This window comes from Camellia sinensis, chromosome 1, assembly GCF_055761805.1.
Source record: "Camellia sinensis isolate YWXY chromosome 1, ASM5576180v1, whole genome shotgun sequence".
Taxonomy (NCBI): Eukaryota; Viridiplantae; Streptophyta; class Magnoliopsida; order Ericales; family Theaceae; genus Camellia; species Camellia sinensis.
The window spans coordinates 75,979,910-75,999,703 of NC_138961.1; the positions used below are offsets into that span (position 1 = coordinate 75,979,910).

The 19,794-nt window shown below is 32.4% G+C and overlaps 1 protein-coding gene across 1 annotated transcript; it reads left to right on the forward strand.

Moving 5' to 3' along the window:
- The first annotated feature begins 794 nt into the window (after positions 1 to 794).
- LOC114318847 (beta-fructofuranosidase, soluble isoenzyme I) lies at positions 795 to 18,687 on the forward strand. Its single transcript, XM_082879916.1, is given in 7 exon segments — positions 795 to 1,343; positions 15,225 to 16,081; positions 17,282 to 17,292; positions 17,294 to 17,441; positions 17,545 to 17,777; positions 18,005 to 18,092; positions 18,219 to 18,687. Coding segments are annotated over 7 exon segments (1,953 nt in total). The 5' UTR covers positions 795 to 943; the 3' UTR covers positions 18,435 to 18,687.
- The last annotated feature ends 1,107 nt before the right edge of the window (positions 18,688 to 19,794 follow it).

Consider the following 19,794-nt stretch of genomic DNA (forward strand, 5'->3'; position numbering starts at 1 on the left):
AAATTTGACTCAATTTTTTTTTTACCCAATTCAGAGAAATTTCAGCACCAACTTAGAAAATTTTCAATTTTCACAGAGAAATTTCGAAGTATGATCAGAAAAATTTCTCTGAGTCGGGGCCAAATTTTTCTTAGTCGGGCCAAATTTTTCGCAGTTGAATTTTCTTTGTGAAAATGTTGAGAGATCTTAATTACTTTAAAAATATTGTGTGTACTTTATCTTATAAAATCTTAATATCAAGAATTTTTTTTAAAAAAAAAAATTCCCCATAGATATATATGGCGATCCATTTTTTTTTAAATTAAAAAAAACAAAAAAACAAAAAATATTTATAAAATAAAAAATATATATTTAGAATAAAAATTATGTATTTAAAATAAAAAATATAATTTTTAAAATTTTTAAATATTTAAACAAAATACAACTCAAATATTTAAAAAAATACATCCCATAATTCTATGAAATAAACTGCACATTAAAAAAAGCAACTTAAAACTCTTTTCAAAACTTATAATGAAACAAATTTTTTCTTTTTTCTTTTTTCAAAACTCAAAACGCAACTCCTCACTCAAATCATGCTTCTAAAAATAATTTTAAAAAATAAAATAAGATAATATTTTTTTGTATTTTTTTTGTTTTGAATAGAGTTTTGAAAAGTGTTTGATTATGAATTTTGAAAAAAAATATAAACTTAATTTTAAAAAGTGTGTTTTGTTATAAATTTTAAAAATAATTTTAAATTTTTTTAGTTAGAATTACAATTTAAAAAGAGAATCAGACGGACCCAGTCAGTCTCCCTCTATGTGATCCTTTCGGTGTTTGTGTCATGTCTTTGTAAAATTACTGGATCTGACCGCTTCAATTCCAATCTCACCCTTCTCTCTCACACATGTTCCTATAAAAGGACATCTTCATTTCTCTCCATTCTCCAGTCAGCCAAAAAATGAACTCCAACCCTTCTCCCACCACCATCACCACCCCTGAAGTTCTTCAACATTCAACTCCTTACACTCCCCTGCCGGACCACCCCACCTCCTCAGCCGCTTCTCCGGCGAAGGATCACCTCCGACCCTTTAAGGGTCTCGCCGTAATCTTCCTCTCCATGTTGTTTATGTCGTCTATGATTACCTTTTTCTTCTCAAACTTTGGCAATCAATCAGAGTCTTCTCCTTCGGCCACGGAGGCGGTGTTGCCGGAGACTTTGATGCCGCCGTCGAGGGGGGAGTCGGAGAAGACTTTCCTGGAGTCCTCCGGCACCGGTCCGGCGTACCCTTGGACTGATGCTATGTTAGCTTGGCAAAGAACATCTTACCATTTTCAACCTGTAAAGAATTGGATGAACGGTAGGTACACAAACAAACACTTCTGCTTTTTTGTTTTTGTTTTTTTGTTTTTTTGGTTTCATTTTTGTCTTCAGCTGGGTCAATTCATTAATTTAATTGCTTATAATAGTATATATTTAAATAATGTTGTAGAAAAAAACATATATATATATATATATGTATATTTTTTTTATGGCTAGATACAAAGAAAAATAAATACTTGGTCTACAAGAGTATTTAAGAGTATTTCAACTTTAATCTCTAATTGTGTCTATTAACCGACTTATTGAGCAACTAAATTGATTTTTTTTTAATATATTATGGATTAAATTAATACAATTCAAATATAAAGGAATCAAATTGACACAATTTAAATATTAAAAACTAGATTGGCAAAAGACTCATACTTCGGGAATGACAAATGTAATTAATCTTTAAAAAATCTGTTTTATGTGCATTTTTATGTATATATGTATTTTGATACTAATCAAAATATATTGATCATTTTCATGGCTGTTTTTTGGGGGCATCGGATAATTTCTACTACAGATCCTAATGGTATGTCTAATTTCCTTTCTATTAGCTCTCTGAATTTGGTTTTCTTATAATGCCTGTTTGTAAGCTCAATAAGGAGGAAATGCTTTTACTTCTGAACCCCGCTATTCCTGACCATAGGAAGGAATATAATAAGGACGCAGGGTGAGTGTTGTGCTTTATAGGCACAATACGGTACTGTGAGGCCCATAGGGCCTTGTCCCGGGTTGATACTATTAACCTGAATTGTTAACATTATGGAGTTTGTCGAATAAATTATTAAAAAAAAAAAAATTTAGATTAATTCAATATCTATGACCTCAAAACAAACGGTTAACATAATCTTGATGCTTTATTTTAAACACTTAGGACTTGATCATAGGGTTATATATGTCTAATTAACTTGATTCTTTATTAATAATATACTTGATAAATTTTATAATATGAGTGATTTGAGTCATCAGAATAATCTCGAGACACATATCCATCAAATCACACAGCACTATGTTGTGCCATATAGGCACAACATGCAACCCTTGTCCGAGATAGGGTAAAGATGACCTTTCCTTCCTATCTCTTCCTTCTCTTAGAAGGAGAAGGAAGTAGTCTTTTTTGTCCTATGATCTAACTGAATTCTATGACGGCATTGTTAACCCCTTATATAGAGAAAAATAAAATAAAATAAAAAAGATAAGAACAAAATGAGATAAAAGAAACTAAACCTATTTCTTGTTTTGTTTAGTTTTATTGAAAAAAATAAAAATAAAATGTCAAAAATCACACTCATTGATGTTTGATGAAAAATACACGAACATGCCTTTACATTTGACGAAAAGATTGGAGACATTCCTTCACATTTGGGTATAATTTAACTTCATATATATTTATTTAAATTTCATTTTCACAGCACAATATGGTTAAAATTAATCTCCTGCATTGCATATATTGTAATTTTTTGTTAAATATTTGGAAATATAGGCATACACATAAATAAACTAATTTAAATTATCACATATATTCATTTAACTTATAATTTCATAGCACAATAGAGTGAAAATTATTCTTCTACATTGCAAACGTTGCAAAATATTTGTAAAACAATTATATATATATATATATATGTACATATAAAAATACACATAAATAATTTAATTAATAATATTGCAATCACATATATTTATTTAAGTTAAGGGGGGTGGTGTAGATCTTTCCACCAAATATTAAGGGGTCCATCCGTATTTTTGCGAAATGTCATGAGGTGTCTTTGATCTAACTAAATGTTAAAAGTGTTTATGATATAACTTTCAAATACTAAAAAGGTGTCTGTGATATATTAAAAATGTCAAGAGATATCGTGTATTTTTATTAAATGGGTGTTTCTGAATAAGTTGTTATTTTTTTCTTACTAACTTGTTGAAAAAGTATTAATATAAAAATTTCTTTTTATTGCTTTTTCCTTGAAAAATTATAGATTTCCAAAAAATTAAAAATAAAAATCCTAATACTAACCATATTTTATGTAGTGTTTATTACCAAAATAGTAATGTCTTACTAGTAAATTATTGTCTTGGTCGACCCAAAAATGGCTAAGGAAAAAATTTGTAGGTAACTAAAATATATTAATCTTATTCATTTTGGGCTGGTTGTTACTTCTAATCTTAATTATGAAAAGATCAAGAATAATGCTTGGGACCCCCTTTTGGGGGTCACCCCTCACCTCTTTTGTCACGTGGCGGGTGGTGATTGTAGGAGCAGGAAAAAAAAGAAAAAGAAAAAGAAAATGTAACCAATGAGAGAGAGAGGGGATCAAAGGGGGTGGGAGAAAAAAGAGGGATGAATCATTGTTGAAAGATCAAAATGCTTGATTGCTAGTAAATAAATTTTGTAGTCTACATCAAAATGACTGATTTAAGACATATATTTTAAATTGACTGTTGGTATTTAGTGTATTTGTGCAAGTCCTATGCTACAAACCGTGGGCTCAACTTTTAGTTGGACTGACATAGAAATTTAAACTACGGGGACCACAAGAGGTTGCCTCATACGAAAAAATTGGACCAATATTATTTTATTAATGATAAAATAATTTGTAAGATTAAAAAAAATAAAGTAATTTTTGTAATTTTAATATAATAATATTAAATTTTCTTAAAATCTTAATTTATATAATATTAAATTCATTTTCATTAATAATTTGTTAGATATATGAATATATAATGATATTATTATTTATTTTATATTAAAATTTATATATTTTTTTAATTTATTCTTTTATCTAGTTTTATTAAAACGAAAGTCAATATAAATATGTTAAAATTATAAAAGTTTCTGTTTTAAATTTTGGGAGAAGTTAGTTTAGTTTACCTTATTTTTCAATTACTTTATGAAACATAAATGGGCATAATATTAAGTTTGGTTTTGGAATATATATTTTTAAATATTTAAATTTATTTTGATGAAAAAATAATAAAAATTTCAGAAACATTTAAAAAAATTATATATTTCTTATATATATATATATATATTTCAAACTCAATCCGGTGATAAGGGGAATAATTTTTAATTTTTAATGTGTTTTCATCAAGAGTCCGTCAGATGATGTGCAAAAGCTTTAAAAAAGGTAAATTATAGTGACACCCCTGTATGTTTCTGCGATTACACTTGTTACTATATTTTTTTCTTTTTTCTTTTTTTTTGGTAAAATATAAATATATATTTTTTAATTTTTTTTCTCCTTAGTCATGTGTGATAAATGGATTAGTTTTATTTTTTTCATTTGTTATTTATGTTCTTGAAAAGTCTATCAGTTGATGTGGACAAAAAGAAAAAGACAAAGAAAAAGTAGAGATGTAAAAAAAAAAAAAGAAAAAGAAAAAAAAGAGAGGATAAATTACATGCACTAACATTGTCACCCCATTTATTATCTGAAATTACACTGACACACCTTGTCAATAACACTATTTAATGGTACAATTACTATATTGCCCATGATAATTTATCTTTGAGTAATGCTAGAGACCTCAAATATTTTATCAAAATTTTATCAAATGTATCACATGGGTGTGGGACCCACACAATGTGGGTCATGTGGGTCCCACACCCATGTGAGACATTTGGTAAAATTTTTGGTAGAATTTTTGAGGCCTCTAGCATTTTTGTTTATCTTTTGTTTATCTAATAAAGACAACTCTCTCTTAAAACCACCATCAATCACCCCACCTCTAATGCATCTCTTTTCTATTCTTCTCTCTGTCTATCTTCTTTCTTATCACCAAGGATCCTCTAGAGTGAAATTTCCTTAAAATTTCCTAGAGTGTTATATTGTGTGGTTGAGATTTACTGGCAAGTCACTTCAGAAAAATTGATGTGACTTACCAGTAAATCTCAACCACACAATGTAGTACTCTAGGAAACTTTAGGGAAAAATCACTCTAAAGGATCCTTACTCCTTTCTTATGCCTCAACCTACTCCTTCAAATTTTTTCATTCATAGCCCCCACCTTTATAGGAATGGATCATCATCTCTCTTGAAAAAAAAAATAAAAAAAAATCCTTCTGTGATATTGTTCATTGCTAATTCATGCCCTTCTTCAAAAATTCCTTCAATTTTCTTAAATTAAGATTGATCTTGGGCAAACCTTCAGTGTCTACATCAATTTCATTTGGTAAGTGAAAACTACAATGGTTTATGGTGGTCATATGGTGGTGGTAATATTTGTGATGGGTGGTGGTACGATTTTGGTTGGTGGAAGGCACTAATATGGGTATGGTGTGATGGGTAAATGATGTGGCTTTTGAGAGGAGGTGGTTGTAGCTGTGAGTGTGGTGAGTGGCAGAAGTTAGTATTTTATTGATGGTTGTGAATGTGATAATATATCTATATATATATATATATATATATATTATTGTTTACCCATTATTGGGTTCATGCAATAGCCATATACACGTGTGTATATGTATTGAAAAGGGTCAAACCAAGCTGGGCTGGGCTGAGCTATTGCATTGGGCCTAGCTGAGGTTTGGCCCAAAGACACTCGGCCACTCTAAAGTGGGTCGAGCAAAAGGCCGATCCGAGTTTACTTCACTACTCCGTAGTGCGCCAAACAGAAAGACTAGCTTGCTACTCCTTGAGATCGGCTGAGGAATAGAACGACGTGACCAAGCATGTCCACAATAAAACCCTATACTTGATCTGGGCACACAACAGACATGTCATCCTACCTCTTCACCACTACTAGTATAGACTAGTGGGACGAGGATGTGGACGTGTAAAGGGACACGACACACATATGGCAAGTCTGAACGCCTGATCGTTAGACGTACTCGTGTCCTCCTCAACTAAGGAAGGGTTTTCTTACCCAACCCCGGTTTGGCATCCCTCATTGTTTGTTGCTTGTGCAGATTTCGACTCCCAGAACGAAGCTCCACCTATTATGCGAAATCACTCATGCACATGTGTTGCATGCATTTGATGATTTTCTTTATATTCAAACTCCATTTCCTGTATGCAATTGCTATCTTCTTGGATTCAATCGATGAATAGGTGAAAAATATGTTTGCACCTATGCACTTTCATGCCAAATTGCCAATACTCCTCCTCATTTCGTAATTTAGTACATTGATGGCTCATCTTGAATTGAACATTTTGATGAGACCAATAGACAATTTCTCAACAGAAATTGCTATGAGAACTTCATATTCTTCTAACTTCATTTTAGTTATATGATTGATGTTAGTTATACATGTTGGACAATCTTCAATGTATTCAAAGAAAGAAGAGAGATTGTTTGATTATAAAAATCAAAATAGTATATAAATAAATAAATAAAACAACAAATTCTTGTTTTGTTGCAAAAACAAAATTAGAATCTGAAAATGAAAAATTAATAAAACAAAAAAGTAAACTAATCACTTACCTTTTCTCGACCAAAATTTTGATCAACTCCAGTGTTTAACACTGTGTCCTTAAGATATATTCGTCATCTCCTCGGTGCTTTTCAAATTATGGACGTTTATTTCCCAAGATAAAATGATCAACAATAAACAGTAGCAGCACTACAAACTATTCGCACAACGAACACACTTTGTGTTTATACACTTTCTCAAAAAAATAAAAAAAAAATAAAAATACAGCAAAATGTAGAGAGCAATAGTAGATGCAAGAACGAAAATTATTGAGTGCAAAATCCAAATGAGGGCCTGTCTATTTATAGAAGACTTGATGGCTTTTCAGAATTAGTAGGAAACCTGTTTGGACAGGTTTGAACAGGTATAAGACCTGTTCAGTTTGAATTAAACAGATACGAATCTGTTCAGTTTAAATTTAAACAGATATGAACCTGTTCGATTTAAATTTAAACAGACATGAACCTGTTCGGGTGGAGGAAAAATCTGGATAGGTGTGTTGCACGAAACTACCAATTCGGAATTAATTTCGAAATTCAAATTCCAAAATGTAATAATTTAATTGTAGAAAAATAAAATTCAAATATTTTTGGCCCCCAAAAAGATAAACATTAGGCCGGACAAGCCCAGCCCAACCTCATACCACGCGCCCAAGCCCAGCCCAGCCCAGCCCATCCACACAGACAGACGAACGGTGGCGCGTGCATGTGTGTTTGTTTTGGGTCTACGAATCCGCTATATTCTCTTTAGATTTTATATAATCCATTGAGATTATTGCACTTGAGAGCAATTGTCTTACAGTATTATGTCAATGACGAATATGTCATGACTTACCATTATACATATTACTCTGTGCCATGCCTATTGCAGATTGACTATCACAATGAATGCAAATAACTGGAACAGGTTTTGGCCACATTAGAATGCCTTCTAAGAAGTGGCGAAGCCATTCTGCTTCTTCTCCTGCTGTGTTTAAAGCGATGAACTCAGATTCCATTGTGGATCGTGCGATGCATGTTTGTTTTATGGATTTCCAAGAAACAACAACGCCCCATAGAGTAAAGACATATCCACTAGTAGATTTCGAATCTTTAGTATCGAATATCCAATTGGCATCACAATAACCTTCCAATACTGTAAGATATCGATTAAAGTTTAAACCATGATCACGGGGAAATCTTAGATATTTAAGAGCTCGAATGATCGCTTGCCAATGGTCTTTTCTGGGGTTACTAGTGTATGTACTCAATTTACTGACAGCATAAGCTATATTAGGATGCGTGCAATTCATTAGGTACATTAGACTTCCAATGACTTGAGAGTATTTTAACTAAGACACCGCATCACCTTTATTTTTCGATAAATAAAGACTGACGTCTACAGGTGTTCTTGCTACATTCACATCATGCTTGATATATTTACCAAGAATTTTCTCAATATAATGAGATTGCGATAATGCATATTTTTCATAATATAACATCTACGACTCCCATATTTTTCATATCAAATCTTTTGTTCAACATTTGTTTGGTTGATTTGATCATGTTTTGACTGCTTCCAATGATCAGCATGTCATTCACATAATGACAAACAATGACATAACCTTTGTTAGTGTTTTTAACATAGACGCACTTGTCACATTTGTTTATCTTAAACCCATTAGAAAACATAGTGTGATCAAATTTTTCATGCCATTGCTTAGGAGCTTGTTTTAATCCATAAAGAGATTTTACAAGCCGGCAAGTTTTCTTTTCTTGCCTTGGCAATACAGCCCCTTCGGGTTGCTCCATATAGATATCTGCATTTAGATCACCGTTTAAGAAAGCCGTCTTAACATTTAGTTGATGTATCTCTAAATTATATAACGCTGCTATAGCAATGAGCATGTGGATGGATGTTATTCTTGTCAAAGAAAAATATGTGTCAAAATAGTCCAGAATTTCCTTTTATCTATAACCTTTTACCCCAAGTCTTGCTTTATACTTGTCTATTGAACTATCTGCTTTAATTTTTCTTTTGAATATCCATTTATATCCAAGAGATTTAGAACCGGGTGGAAGATTCACAAATTTCCAAGTATGATTTTGCATAATGGATTCAATTTCATTATTAACAGTCTTTTTCCATAAAGGTGTTTCAGGACTTGACAATGCTTCCTTAAAGTTTTGAGGCTCATTTTCTAACAGGTATGTTAGAAAATCTAGATCAAAGGATTTTGATATTCTCGCTCTCTTACTTCGTCATGGTTCATTATCAATTAAATCCGATTGGTCGAGACTGTTACTAGTCTCTTGCGTTTGATTGTAAGTAGTCTCTCGACTTTGTGCACAATCATAAGTTTTTTTGTGTGAACTTAATTCCTGTCCTTTCTTGTAAGGAAAAATATGTTAAAAAAATATAGCATTCCTTGATTTTATAATAGTGTTCACATGTATATCAAGTACTTCTAATTTACAAGTTAGAAACCGATATACATTACTATTATGCGCATAACCAATAAACACACAATCTATTATTTTTGGTCCTATCTTAGTCTTTTTCGGATAGGAACTTCTACTTTTGCCAAACACCCTCACTTTTTTACGTATTTGTAGGAAGGTGATCAACCTTTACACAATTCATAAGGAGTGCTAATTGTTTTCTTGTTGGGTATTCTGTTAAGAACATAATTAGTAGACAATATTGCTTCTCCCCACAAGTTCTGCGGTAAGCCTGAATTTAGTAACATGGTATTCATTATTTCTTTAAAGGTTCTATTCTTCCTTTCAGCAATTTCATTTTGCTGTGGAGAATAGGGTGCTGTAGTTTGATGAATAATGTCATGTTGTGCACAAAATTCATTTAAAGGTGCATCATATTCACCACCACTATCACTTCTAACTATTTTAATGGTTTTACCAAGTTGATTTTCAACTTCAGTTTTCTAGAGCTTAAATATTTCCAAGGCTTCATCTTTATTTCTAAGTAAATATACATAATAATATCTTGTGCAATCATCGATAAATGTTATGAAATACTTTTTGCCTCCTCTAGTTTGAACAAATTTCTGATCACACACACCAGTATGAATTAATTCTAGAGATTCGATTTTTCTTTCAACTGATTTAAATGGAGCCTTAGTTAGTTTTGCTTTTACACATATCTCACATTTGTGATTAGGATCAATTTCAAACTTTGGTATATAATTCAAACCAATTAGTCTACGCAAAGTATCAAAATTCACATGTTATAATCTACCATGCCATAAATTTGACTCAAGAATATAAGCAAAAGATGTGTTATTCTTTTTCATAGCAGATTTTGGTACAACAGTCATTACATTCAACTTGAAGAGACCATCACTCATGTATCCCTACTCACATACATACCACTCTTTGTTAATACAAATTTATCAGAGTTAAATACAAGCCTAAAACTATTTTTACTTAACAAAGAAGCAGAAACTAAATTCTTTCGGATGTCTGGTACATGCAGCACGTTGTTGAGGGTCAGTTCTTTCTCCGATGTCATCTCCAAGACTACTTTCCCTTGTCTAGCCACAACGGAAGTAGACAAGTTTTTCATGAATAGTTGTTCACCATTTGCAGCCTCATTATAAGTAGTAAACATCTTTTTGTCCGCGCAAATGTGTCGAGATGCCCTAGTGTCGACCCACCACTCTTTGGGATTTCCAACTAAATTAGCCTCAGACACCACAACAAAGAGATTGATGTCATTTACCACGTCAGAAATGTAATCGACTTCTGTCATATTGGCTTGATTGGTGGTCTTTTTCCTTTTACTTCCGTGATCCTTCTTAGGACAGCGGCAATCAAAGGCACGATGTCCGATCTTGCCACAATTATAACATTTTTCTTTGAACTTTTTATTGCTATTGTTGTTGCCTTATTTAAAACCATCTCCAACAAACTTCATCCTCTTGTTATGTGGTTTAGGCACTTGTTCTACTACATTAGCCTTGGACTCAATGAGATTTTTACCAGTTCTCTTTTTAGCCTTACGGTTATCTTCCTCAATTCTCAGTCTTATAATCAGTTCGTCTACGGTCATCTCTTTGCGTTTATGTTTTAAAAAAATTTTGAAATCTTTCCAAGCCGGTGGTAATTTTTCTACTAACGCAGGGACTTGGAAAGACTCACTAAGAGATATACCCTTAACATGAATATCATGCAATTAATTGAAAATTTTGAACTTGAGAAATTACTGATTGGGAGTTTACCATAACAAAATTCAGAAATTTGTTGAGTTTACCATAACAAAATTCAGAAATTTACCAACAAATTTCTTTGTGCCAACATCATCTGTCTTGTATTTTTTTCTCCAAAGAATCCCGCAATTCTTTTGCTGTTTTCAGAGGGCTATAAACATTATACATCATGTTGTCTAGGCCATTGAGGATGTAATTTCTGCAAAGAAAGTCAGAATGCTTCCAAGCGTCCATAGTAGCAACAACTTGCTGATCACTTTCACCCTCTTTTAGTATTAGAGCATCTTCATGGAGAAACAGACAAGATTAAGAGTTGTAAAATAGAACATCATTTTCTGCTGCCATCTCTTAAACTCAGTGTCATTAAATTTTTCCCGTTTTCTCCGTGACTCATTAGAACTTGAACATGGTTTTGGGTAAGGACCGGAGTCGTTGTAACAATCAGATTTGAAGTATTACTTTTAGAAGCCATTATATTTGATTACAAAAATCAGAAAAAAAAAATCAAAATAGAAATTAATTTTCTAGTTACCAAAACTAGAAAAATAAAATACAACCCAATAATTTCTTTATTACAAAAACCAAAAAATTATTTTATTGAATTCAAATAAACAGGTTTATAAAACGAATTTTATTAATACAAGGAAGACTTATTAAAGAAATAAATTTTGTCTTAAGATTATTGGACAATCTTCAATATATTCAAAGAAAGGGGAGAGATTGTTAAATTACAAAAATCAAAACAGTATATAAAAAAAATAAAACAAAACAACAATTTCTTATTTTGTTACAAAAACAAAATCAGAATCTGAAAAGGAAGAAGTAATAAAACAGAAAAGTAAACTAATCACTTACCTTTTCTTGACCAAAATTTTGATAAAGTCCAGTGTTTAACACTGTGTCCTTAAGATATATTCATCATCTTTTCGGTACTTTCAGATTATAGACGTCTATTTCCCAGGATAATATGTTCAACAATGAACAGTAGCAGCATTACAAACTATTCACACAACGAACACACTTTGTATTTATACATTTTCTCACAGAAAAATAAGTGCAGCAAAAGGTAGAGAGCAATACCAGAGGCAAGAACGAAAATTATTGAGTGCATAATCCAAATGAGGGACAGTCTATTTATAGAAGACCTGGTGGCTTTTCAGAACAGGTAGAAAACTTGTTCGGACAGGTTTGAACAAGTATAAGACCAGTTCAGTTGTAATTAAATAGATACGAGCTTGTTTAGTTTAAATTTAAACAGATCTAAACCTGTTCGGTTTAAACTTAAACAGATATGAACCTGTTGAGGTGGAGGAAAAAATCTAGACAGATGTGTTGGACCAAACTGCCACTTCAGAATTAATTTCAAAATTCAAATTCCAAAAGGTAAGAATTTAATTTTAGAAAAATAAAATTCAAATCTTTTTGGCCCAAAAGAGATAAGCATTGGACCGGACAAGCTCAATCCAATCTCACACCACGCACCCACGCCCAAGCCCAGCCTAGTTTGCCTGACCGGACGGGTGGCGGTAGCGACGACACGTGTGTTTGTTTTGGTTCCAATGGGTCTAGTCCATTTTGTCCATAACCTCATCCTTCTACAAAACTTAGATACCCTTTGAGGTCCTCCTCAAGTTGTAAACCCATGGCTTATAAACCCATACAATGTTAGCCCAACCAAGCAATATGGGACAAGCTTTCTTTCCTTCAATTTGGGAAATCCACCAAAACACTATTTTCATGGAGCGAGCTTATTTTGGTATCAATTTCCTATTCACCCGATAGTAGTTTTGAACAATCAAATATACTACGTGAATCACAATGCGACATAGAACGCGTTACCACCAATACCCGCCAACCTTGGTGCGTGGATCTCACCAAAAATTAGACCATAGTTTTAAGAAAAATCTTTTTTTTTTTTTGCCAAACAAATTTTCTTTTCCAAACCATTTCTTACAATACATAACCACCAATACATATATATATATATATATAATTTCTTGAATTTGTTGTCTAAATTTTGAATCGAATAGTTTTGGGGGATGAGTATGTATGTGTGGGTTTTCCATGGAAGGAGTAGGTGAAGTAGGAAAAGAGGGTAAATGGTGGTGGGTTACACACACACCAAAAAAAAAAAAAAAGAGTTAGAAGAGGGGAGATGGAAACAAAGAAGGGCAATATTGGCATTTTAAGAAATTTTTCGCTGATCTCACACTTTTTCATCCTGTTTGTAAATGGAAGATTAACGATTGGATGAAAGTATCATAAAAAAATTAAAAATAACGAAATACAATGTGGTTTCAGAGAATTAAAAGGGTAATAATATTATTTCAGAAGCATGCAGGGGCGTCAATGTAATTTAAGCTGACAAAAATGGATTATAAGGGAATGCAATGTGATTTTGGAGAATAAAAAAGGTGATATATTATTTCAGAAATATGCAGGGGTGTCAATGTAATTTAAGCTGAAAAAGTGGATTGGTTCCTTTTCTTTAAGGGGCTTTTGACCAATGAAAAGGGATGTGGTGGGTCCCTGTCTATTTCTATATTCTTTTGGTAACAAAAAAACCTACTGTCCCAGATTTACATTTTCAGAATTTTAGTGAGATATTTGTGTGGAAAATTAAATTAATATAATATGAGTTTAAGATAAAATGATTTTAAGTTACAAATTAATATTTTAAAATAAGTTCAGGATATATTTTTTTGAGATTGTAATATTACTCTTTTGGTAATGTAACAAGTTAGTGTCATCTGTTGGTATAAAATTGCAATTTGAACGATCACATGGAAAATTATTGGGCGATGTTGGAGGAGCATCTACTTTATTTATTTATTAGTTATCAATAGGACATTATATATAATATGATTCCATGAGGATGAAACAACCAACCTAACGAACCAACTTAACAAAGCATCCAATCCAAAAGAAGAGTTCAGATCCTTTAGAATGATTTTTGTTATAGTGATTTTAGAATGATTTTTTTTTTTTTTTTTTTTTTTTTTTTTTTTTTTTTTTGTATATTCCTAAGGGAGAGTCCCTTAACATAGAAGAAATGGATAATACAACAAAGAGTCTGATAAAGAGAAAAAAAATATTAATATTTACATTCAGCCATTATTTTAGACATAAAATTGCGCCAGTGTCGAGGCTTTCCCTTAGTAATTGCTTACTAGTATTATTATTTGATTTTTTCGAGTCTAATAAACAAAAATATAAAAAATGATATTTAATATGATATTTTATTTTGAATATTATCTCAAATTTGAAGTGCATGACATAGATTTGAGGTTGATAGAATGTGAGGCACACCCAAAACAAATATTGTCACTAGAAATATTTTTCTAAGTACTTTTTTAGGAAATTTTTTTGGTATGTAATATTATTGCAAAAATATTATTTTATCATTTGGTACACATTAAAAAGTTAAAAAAAATAATAATAAATAAATTTTTTTAAATAATTCAAAAAGTTGAGAAGTAGACATGTTATCTAAAAAGTTTGTCTGTTAGCTCCCCTAATTTCGTTTAATACATAGAATACCATTTTCTTCTTATTTACAAAACAAAATTTTTCATGATATCTGTAGTCAAACAAATCCAACGGAATATTTTTATTTTTTAATTTTGGTGGCCAAACAATCCACTCCCCCTTCTCTTGTCCATAATTTTCTAGGAAAAGTGACTGAAAATTTCAAGAATACAATAATGATGATAAGTCTTGCATTTTATATATGTATATGTGGGTGTGCTTGAAATCGACAATAACAGATCTATAGATATGATTGAATTCAATAGTTGGTAATTGAAATCAACAGCTACAGATGTAGATATGGTTGAATCCAGTAGTAGTAGTAGTAGTTAAAGTAGAGGAACATTTTTGAAAAGCAAAAATTGTGTCATTCTGTGTCCACACTAAATTCAGTGTTTATTTTATATAATAATATTGATGAACATTATTAATATTTAACTGATTAGCAAAAAAAATTGAATGGCCTATTTTAAAAATATACTTATTGTTCATTTTTTTTTAAAAGATAAATGCAAGTAGTGAAGTACGTTATAATTTTCGGATTAACTTTATTTTTTTATAAATATACATGAAGGGTCCTATAAAATAAATAGTTTGGATTATCAAAACAGACCTATAGTGAGTACTACGGATCCCAATAGCATCTTTCACTATAGATCATGGACAAGAAAGAAGCCAATCCCTATTTGCTGACCTGCTTATATATGTTGAATTTTGCATGGTTGTAGGTCCATTGTTCCATATGGGGTGGTACCACCTTTTCTATCAATACAACCCAATTTCTCCACTTTGGGGCAATATCACATGGGGCCATGCCGTATCAAGGGACCTGATCCACTGGCTCTACCTCCCCTTTGCCATGGTACCGGATCATTGGTTCGATTGGAATGGTGTTTGGACTGGGTCCGCCACGCTCCTCCCAGATGGAGGAATCATAATACTTTACACTGGTGGTTCTGATAATAATGTGCAGGTGCAAAACCTTGCATATCCTGCCAACTTATCTGATCCTCTCCTTCTTAATTGGGTCAAGTATAAGGATAACCCGGTTATAGTCCCTCCACCCGGTATTGGTCTTGAGGACTTTAGGGACCCGACCACTGCATGGCATACCGGGGATGGCAAATGGCGGGTTGCAATCGGGTCAAAGATTAACACAACGGGTATAATCCTTGTTTACCAAACCACTAACTTCACTAACTACGAGCCATTGGATGGGATTATGCATGCGGTTCCGGGTACAGGCATGTGGGAGTGTGTGGACTTTTACCCGATTTCAACTGCCGATATGAATGGGTTGGACACGTCATTTAATGGATCGGATATTAAGCATGTGCTTAAGGCAAGTTTAGCTATTGAGATGAAGGATTATTATGCACTTGGGACATATGATCCGAATAATAACACATGGACGCCCGATAACCTAGAACTGGATGTGGGTATCGGGTTGCGAGTGGATTATGGAAAGTATTATGCATCAAAGACATTTTATGATCAGAACAAGCAGAGGAGGATTTTGTGGGCTTGGATTGGAGAAACTGATAGTAAAAATGATGACCTCTTGAAGGGTTGGGCATCCGTTCAGGTATATTACTTGTCTATCACCGTAACAAAATTTCTCTATCTTGGTAAATTTAATTTACAATACCATGTGTTCAAATTATGTAAATAAGTTTAGGGTAAATTACAGTAAACCTTTTTAAAGTATGACCCATTTTCATTATGACTTCATAAACTTTAGACTATGACTCATTTCCATTATGTCATAGTAGTTGGATTTAGAGACGGTGTTATGATTTTGACAAACGAAGCGGGGTCAATTTAGTTTAGTTTGCTTTGGGTTAATTTTTTGTTTTTCGAATTATCAATATTTAAAAACTACTAGAATAGAATACATATTGCTGCAATTAATTATCATAACATTTAAGTTTAGAGAAATCTCAACCAATAAGTGTGTGAAGTAAAAATATAAAATGTGAATACAATACATCTAGTAAACGGGGATGCCTTTATAAATTTCCATGCAGAACAAATAAATAGTCAATCTACGTTTGTATTCAAGCCAATGGTGTATCGAGTTGGATGAAGAAGAATGAGAAAAAATTGTAACCTAGTAATTCAAAAAATCATTCCATTGTTTAACAAAATCTCAATAATTTTAAAATTTCAAATGAACTATATGTAATCAAATAAATCCTATTTCATTTGAGCAAACAATTAAAAAAAAATTAAATAATATATTAACAAATTTGATAGCAAAATAAAAATGGAAAGGTAAGTGTAGGGGTTTTTTGAAAATGATAAAAGAAATGGGCTATACATTTAACAAATTTAGAAGGCGTATATAATTTTAAAAGTGATAAATTGAATGATATTTTGAAAAAATATTACAGGAAAGTGTAACATTTAAAAGTTGAGGGGCATGTCCCTGCTATGTCTTAATTGGCTCCACCACGGGAAGGATGCATAGCTTAATCCCATTGCATGAGATCTGAGAGGAGTAAATTGAGTATATAAGAGTAAATTGAGTATAGACCTAACATTGGTATGATTTGTAAAAAGTAAATGCCCTCATATAGAGCTCGCAACTTCAAAGTTCATAAATACTCCATTATTTTTTTAAGTTTTTCTTTTCTAGAATAGAAAATGACTATGTTCTGGCCCGTTGGATGGCTATGTCCAATCATTAGTGCATGTCTGGATTGAAACACTTGTTGTTATTAGAGTGAGACTTTTACTAAAACTCATGAATAGAGAAGATTAATTCCCTGTTATGTTTTCATAGACCATTCCAAGGACTAGTGTATGACAAGAAAACTAGAACTAATATACTTCAATGGCCTGTGGAGGAAGTGGAGAAACTCAGATTGAAATGTATTGAGTTCAATGGTGTAGAGCTTGGACCCGGATCAATCGTGCCACTGAATATAAGCTCTGCTACACAGGTTCATGTTACATATATGTTAATAAAATTGTCGGATTATTATCATAAACATGTGTTAATTAATAATAGTCCATTTACACGTATCCGTGTGATAATGGTGACAGTTGGACATAACTGCCACATTTGAGGTAGATAAGGAGGCATGGGAAGCGACACTTGAAGCCGATGTCGGCTACAATTGTAGTACTACTGGTGCTGTTGTGAGAGGCACTCTAGGACCATTTGGCCTTCTGGTTATTGCTGATGATTCGCTATCTGAGTTTACACCGGTGTATTTCTACATCTCTAAGGACATTGATGGCACTTATAAGACCACCTTTTGTTCCGATGAAATGAGGTTGGTTTCTTCAACTATATTAGGAACACAAAAGTTGGACCCATATAAGTAGGTCCATTTGGAATCTCTTTAATTTTCTAACAAACGTATTCTTGTTTTTGATTTTCAAAATTTTTGAAAATAAAAACAGAAGCATTACCAAAAATGGGTTTCCTAGTGTTTATATTGATTATGATCAAGCTAACAAGAAATTATTTTTTACATGAGATGGTGTTAATCATATGCAGGTCATCAAAGGCTTCTGATGTTGACAAAAATGTTTATGGAGGTTTGGTCCCTGTGCTAGATGGCGAAAAATTATCTATGAGATTATTGGTATGTAAAATCATTAAATTGTATGTAAAATTCAGTTTCGAGTCTTCTTAAGTTGTTTTTCCTATAAAATTCATTTTTGGGGGGGTTAATATATGAACCTAAATGGTTTAAAAATAAATAAATTAGGTTGATCATTCCATTGTGGAGAGCTTTGCTCAAGGAGGAAGAACTGTGATCACATCGCGAATCTATCCAACGAAGGCAATTTATGGAGCAGCGCGAGCATTCTTGTTCAACAACGCTACAGGAGTGAGCGTCACAGCATCACTCACGATTTGGGAAATGGATTCCGCAGATATTCAACAATTCCCCTTTGAGTCAGATGATGTAATGTGGCTTTAGTCAAACCATCTTGTTATATTCGTCAATTCTTTGGTTGTTTGGTTGTTGGGAAAATTTGAAGTTGAAGGGAAAATGTACAATCTTGCTGCAACCAAAATGATATTATATTATTCCATTTTTCTGAAGGGTTGCCAGTTTGTTTTAGGCATGTTGTTTGGTTGGCAATCCCCATTGTATTTCATCTCTAAACAATAATTATTGAAGTGTTGAGAATTTCAATTGTCATTAATGCAAAGCATTGGTTGTTTGGTTAGCTCTGCCTAATCTATGTTGGCCACCAAAATGCAAGTAGTTCTTTTTACTTTATGTATCCTTTCAATGAGATAGCTCATTATGCATGGTCTTTCTTTCTAGTGCTTTAACATGTATCTGTTCATGTTGGAAATTATGTCAGATTTAACCCGACTCACAGATTTAACCCGACTCATTACCCATGGAGCGTCCACATGTGTTATAGATAATTAACGTATTAAATACATAAAATAATTAAAGGATTATCTTTGGAAGTATTACAGTGGTTGTGAGAGCCCACAACTTCACTTTTATCAGCAAAGAATCTTTATATATCTGATATAGAGAAAATAATATACGTATTATTGGTGTGGGAATTTATCCAGAAAAATCTTTACAAAAAATATTTCTCCCTTTGTTCTTACCTCCTAGGTCACTATTGTAGAACCAAGGGATTTGGAGTGTGGATAATATATTTCTCAATTGATGACGAAGGGTTTTACGGACAAGGCTCGTAATTCAAGTATTCCAATCTAAAACCGTTTCTGCTTCAAGTGATATGATTACCCACATATTTTCCTTCATTGGTATTAGAGCCATGATTGCTTGTTTTCGCCTCATGATTTGCATGGCATAGATTGGTTTTATCCATATTTAATTCAATATTATTTGTTTTAATATTGTTGAATATTATGGCACGTCGAAAAGGTTTTTGAAAACCCTAGTTTTTACAAAACTCCATTACAGTAGATTTTTTAACTCAAAAATCAGTATAAAAAAAATTTGTTTTCAATAACAAAAATTAGCATATTTTGAAATGAGCTTTCCATCCATATAAAATGGGCTTTAATCGAAATTAAATTGAAAAAGATATGGCATTTCAAAGATTTTTAGGGCAAAATCGCAGTTTTTAAGAAATTTTAAGAAAACAGGAGATAACAGAAGCCAAATAAGCGCGGCTTGGCTTGGCTCGTTACAACTCGGCGCGCTTCCTGATGTTGGCACTGGATAAGAGCGGCTCGACTTGGCTCGTCGCAACTCGGCGCGCTTCTTGACGTTAGCATGACGTATCTCAGAGTAATCACTGCGGCCCGGCTCAAGCATGGCGTGACTCAGTGCGGTTTTGCAA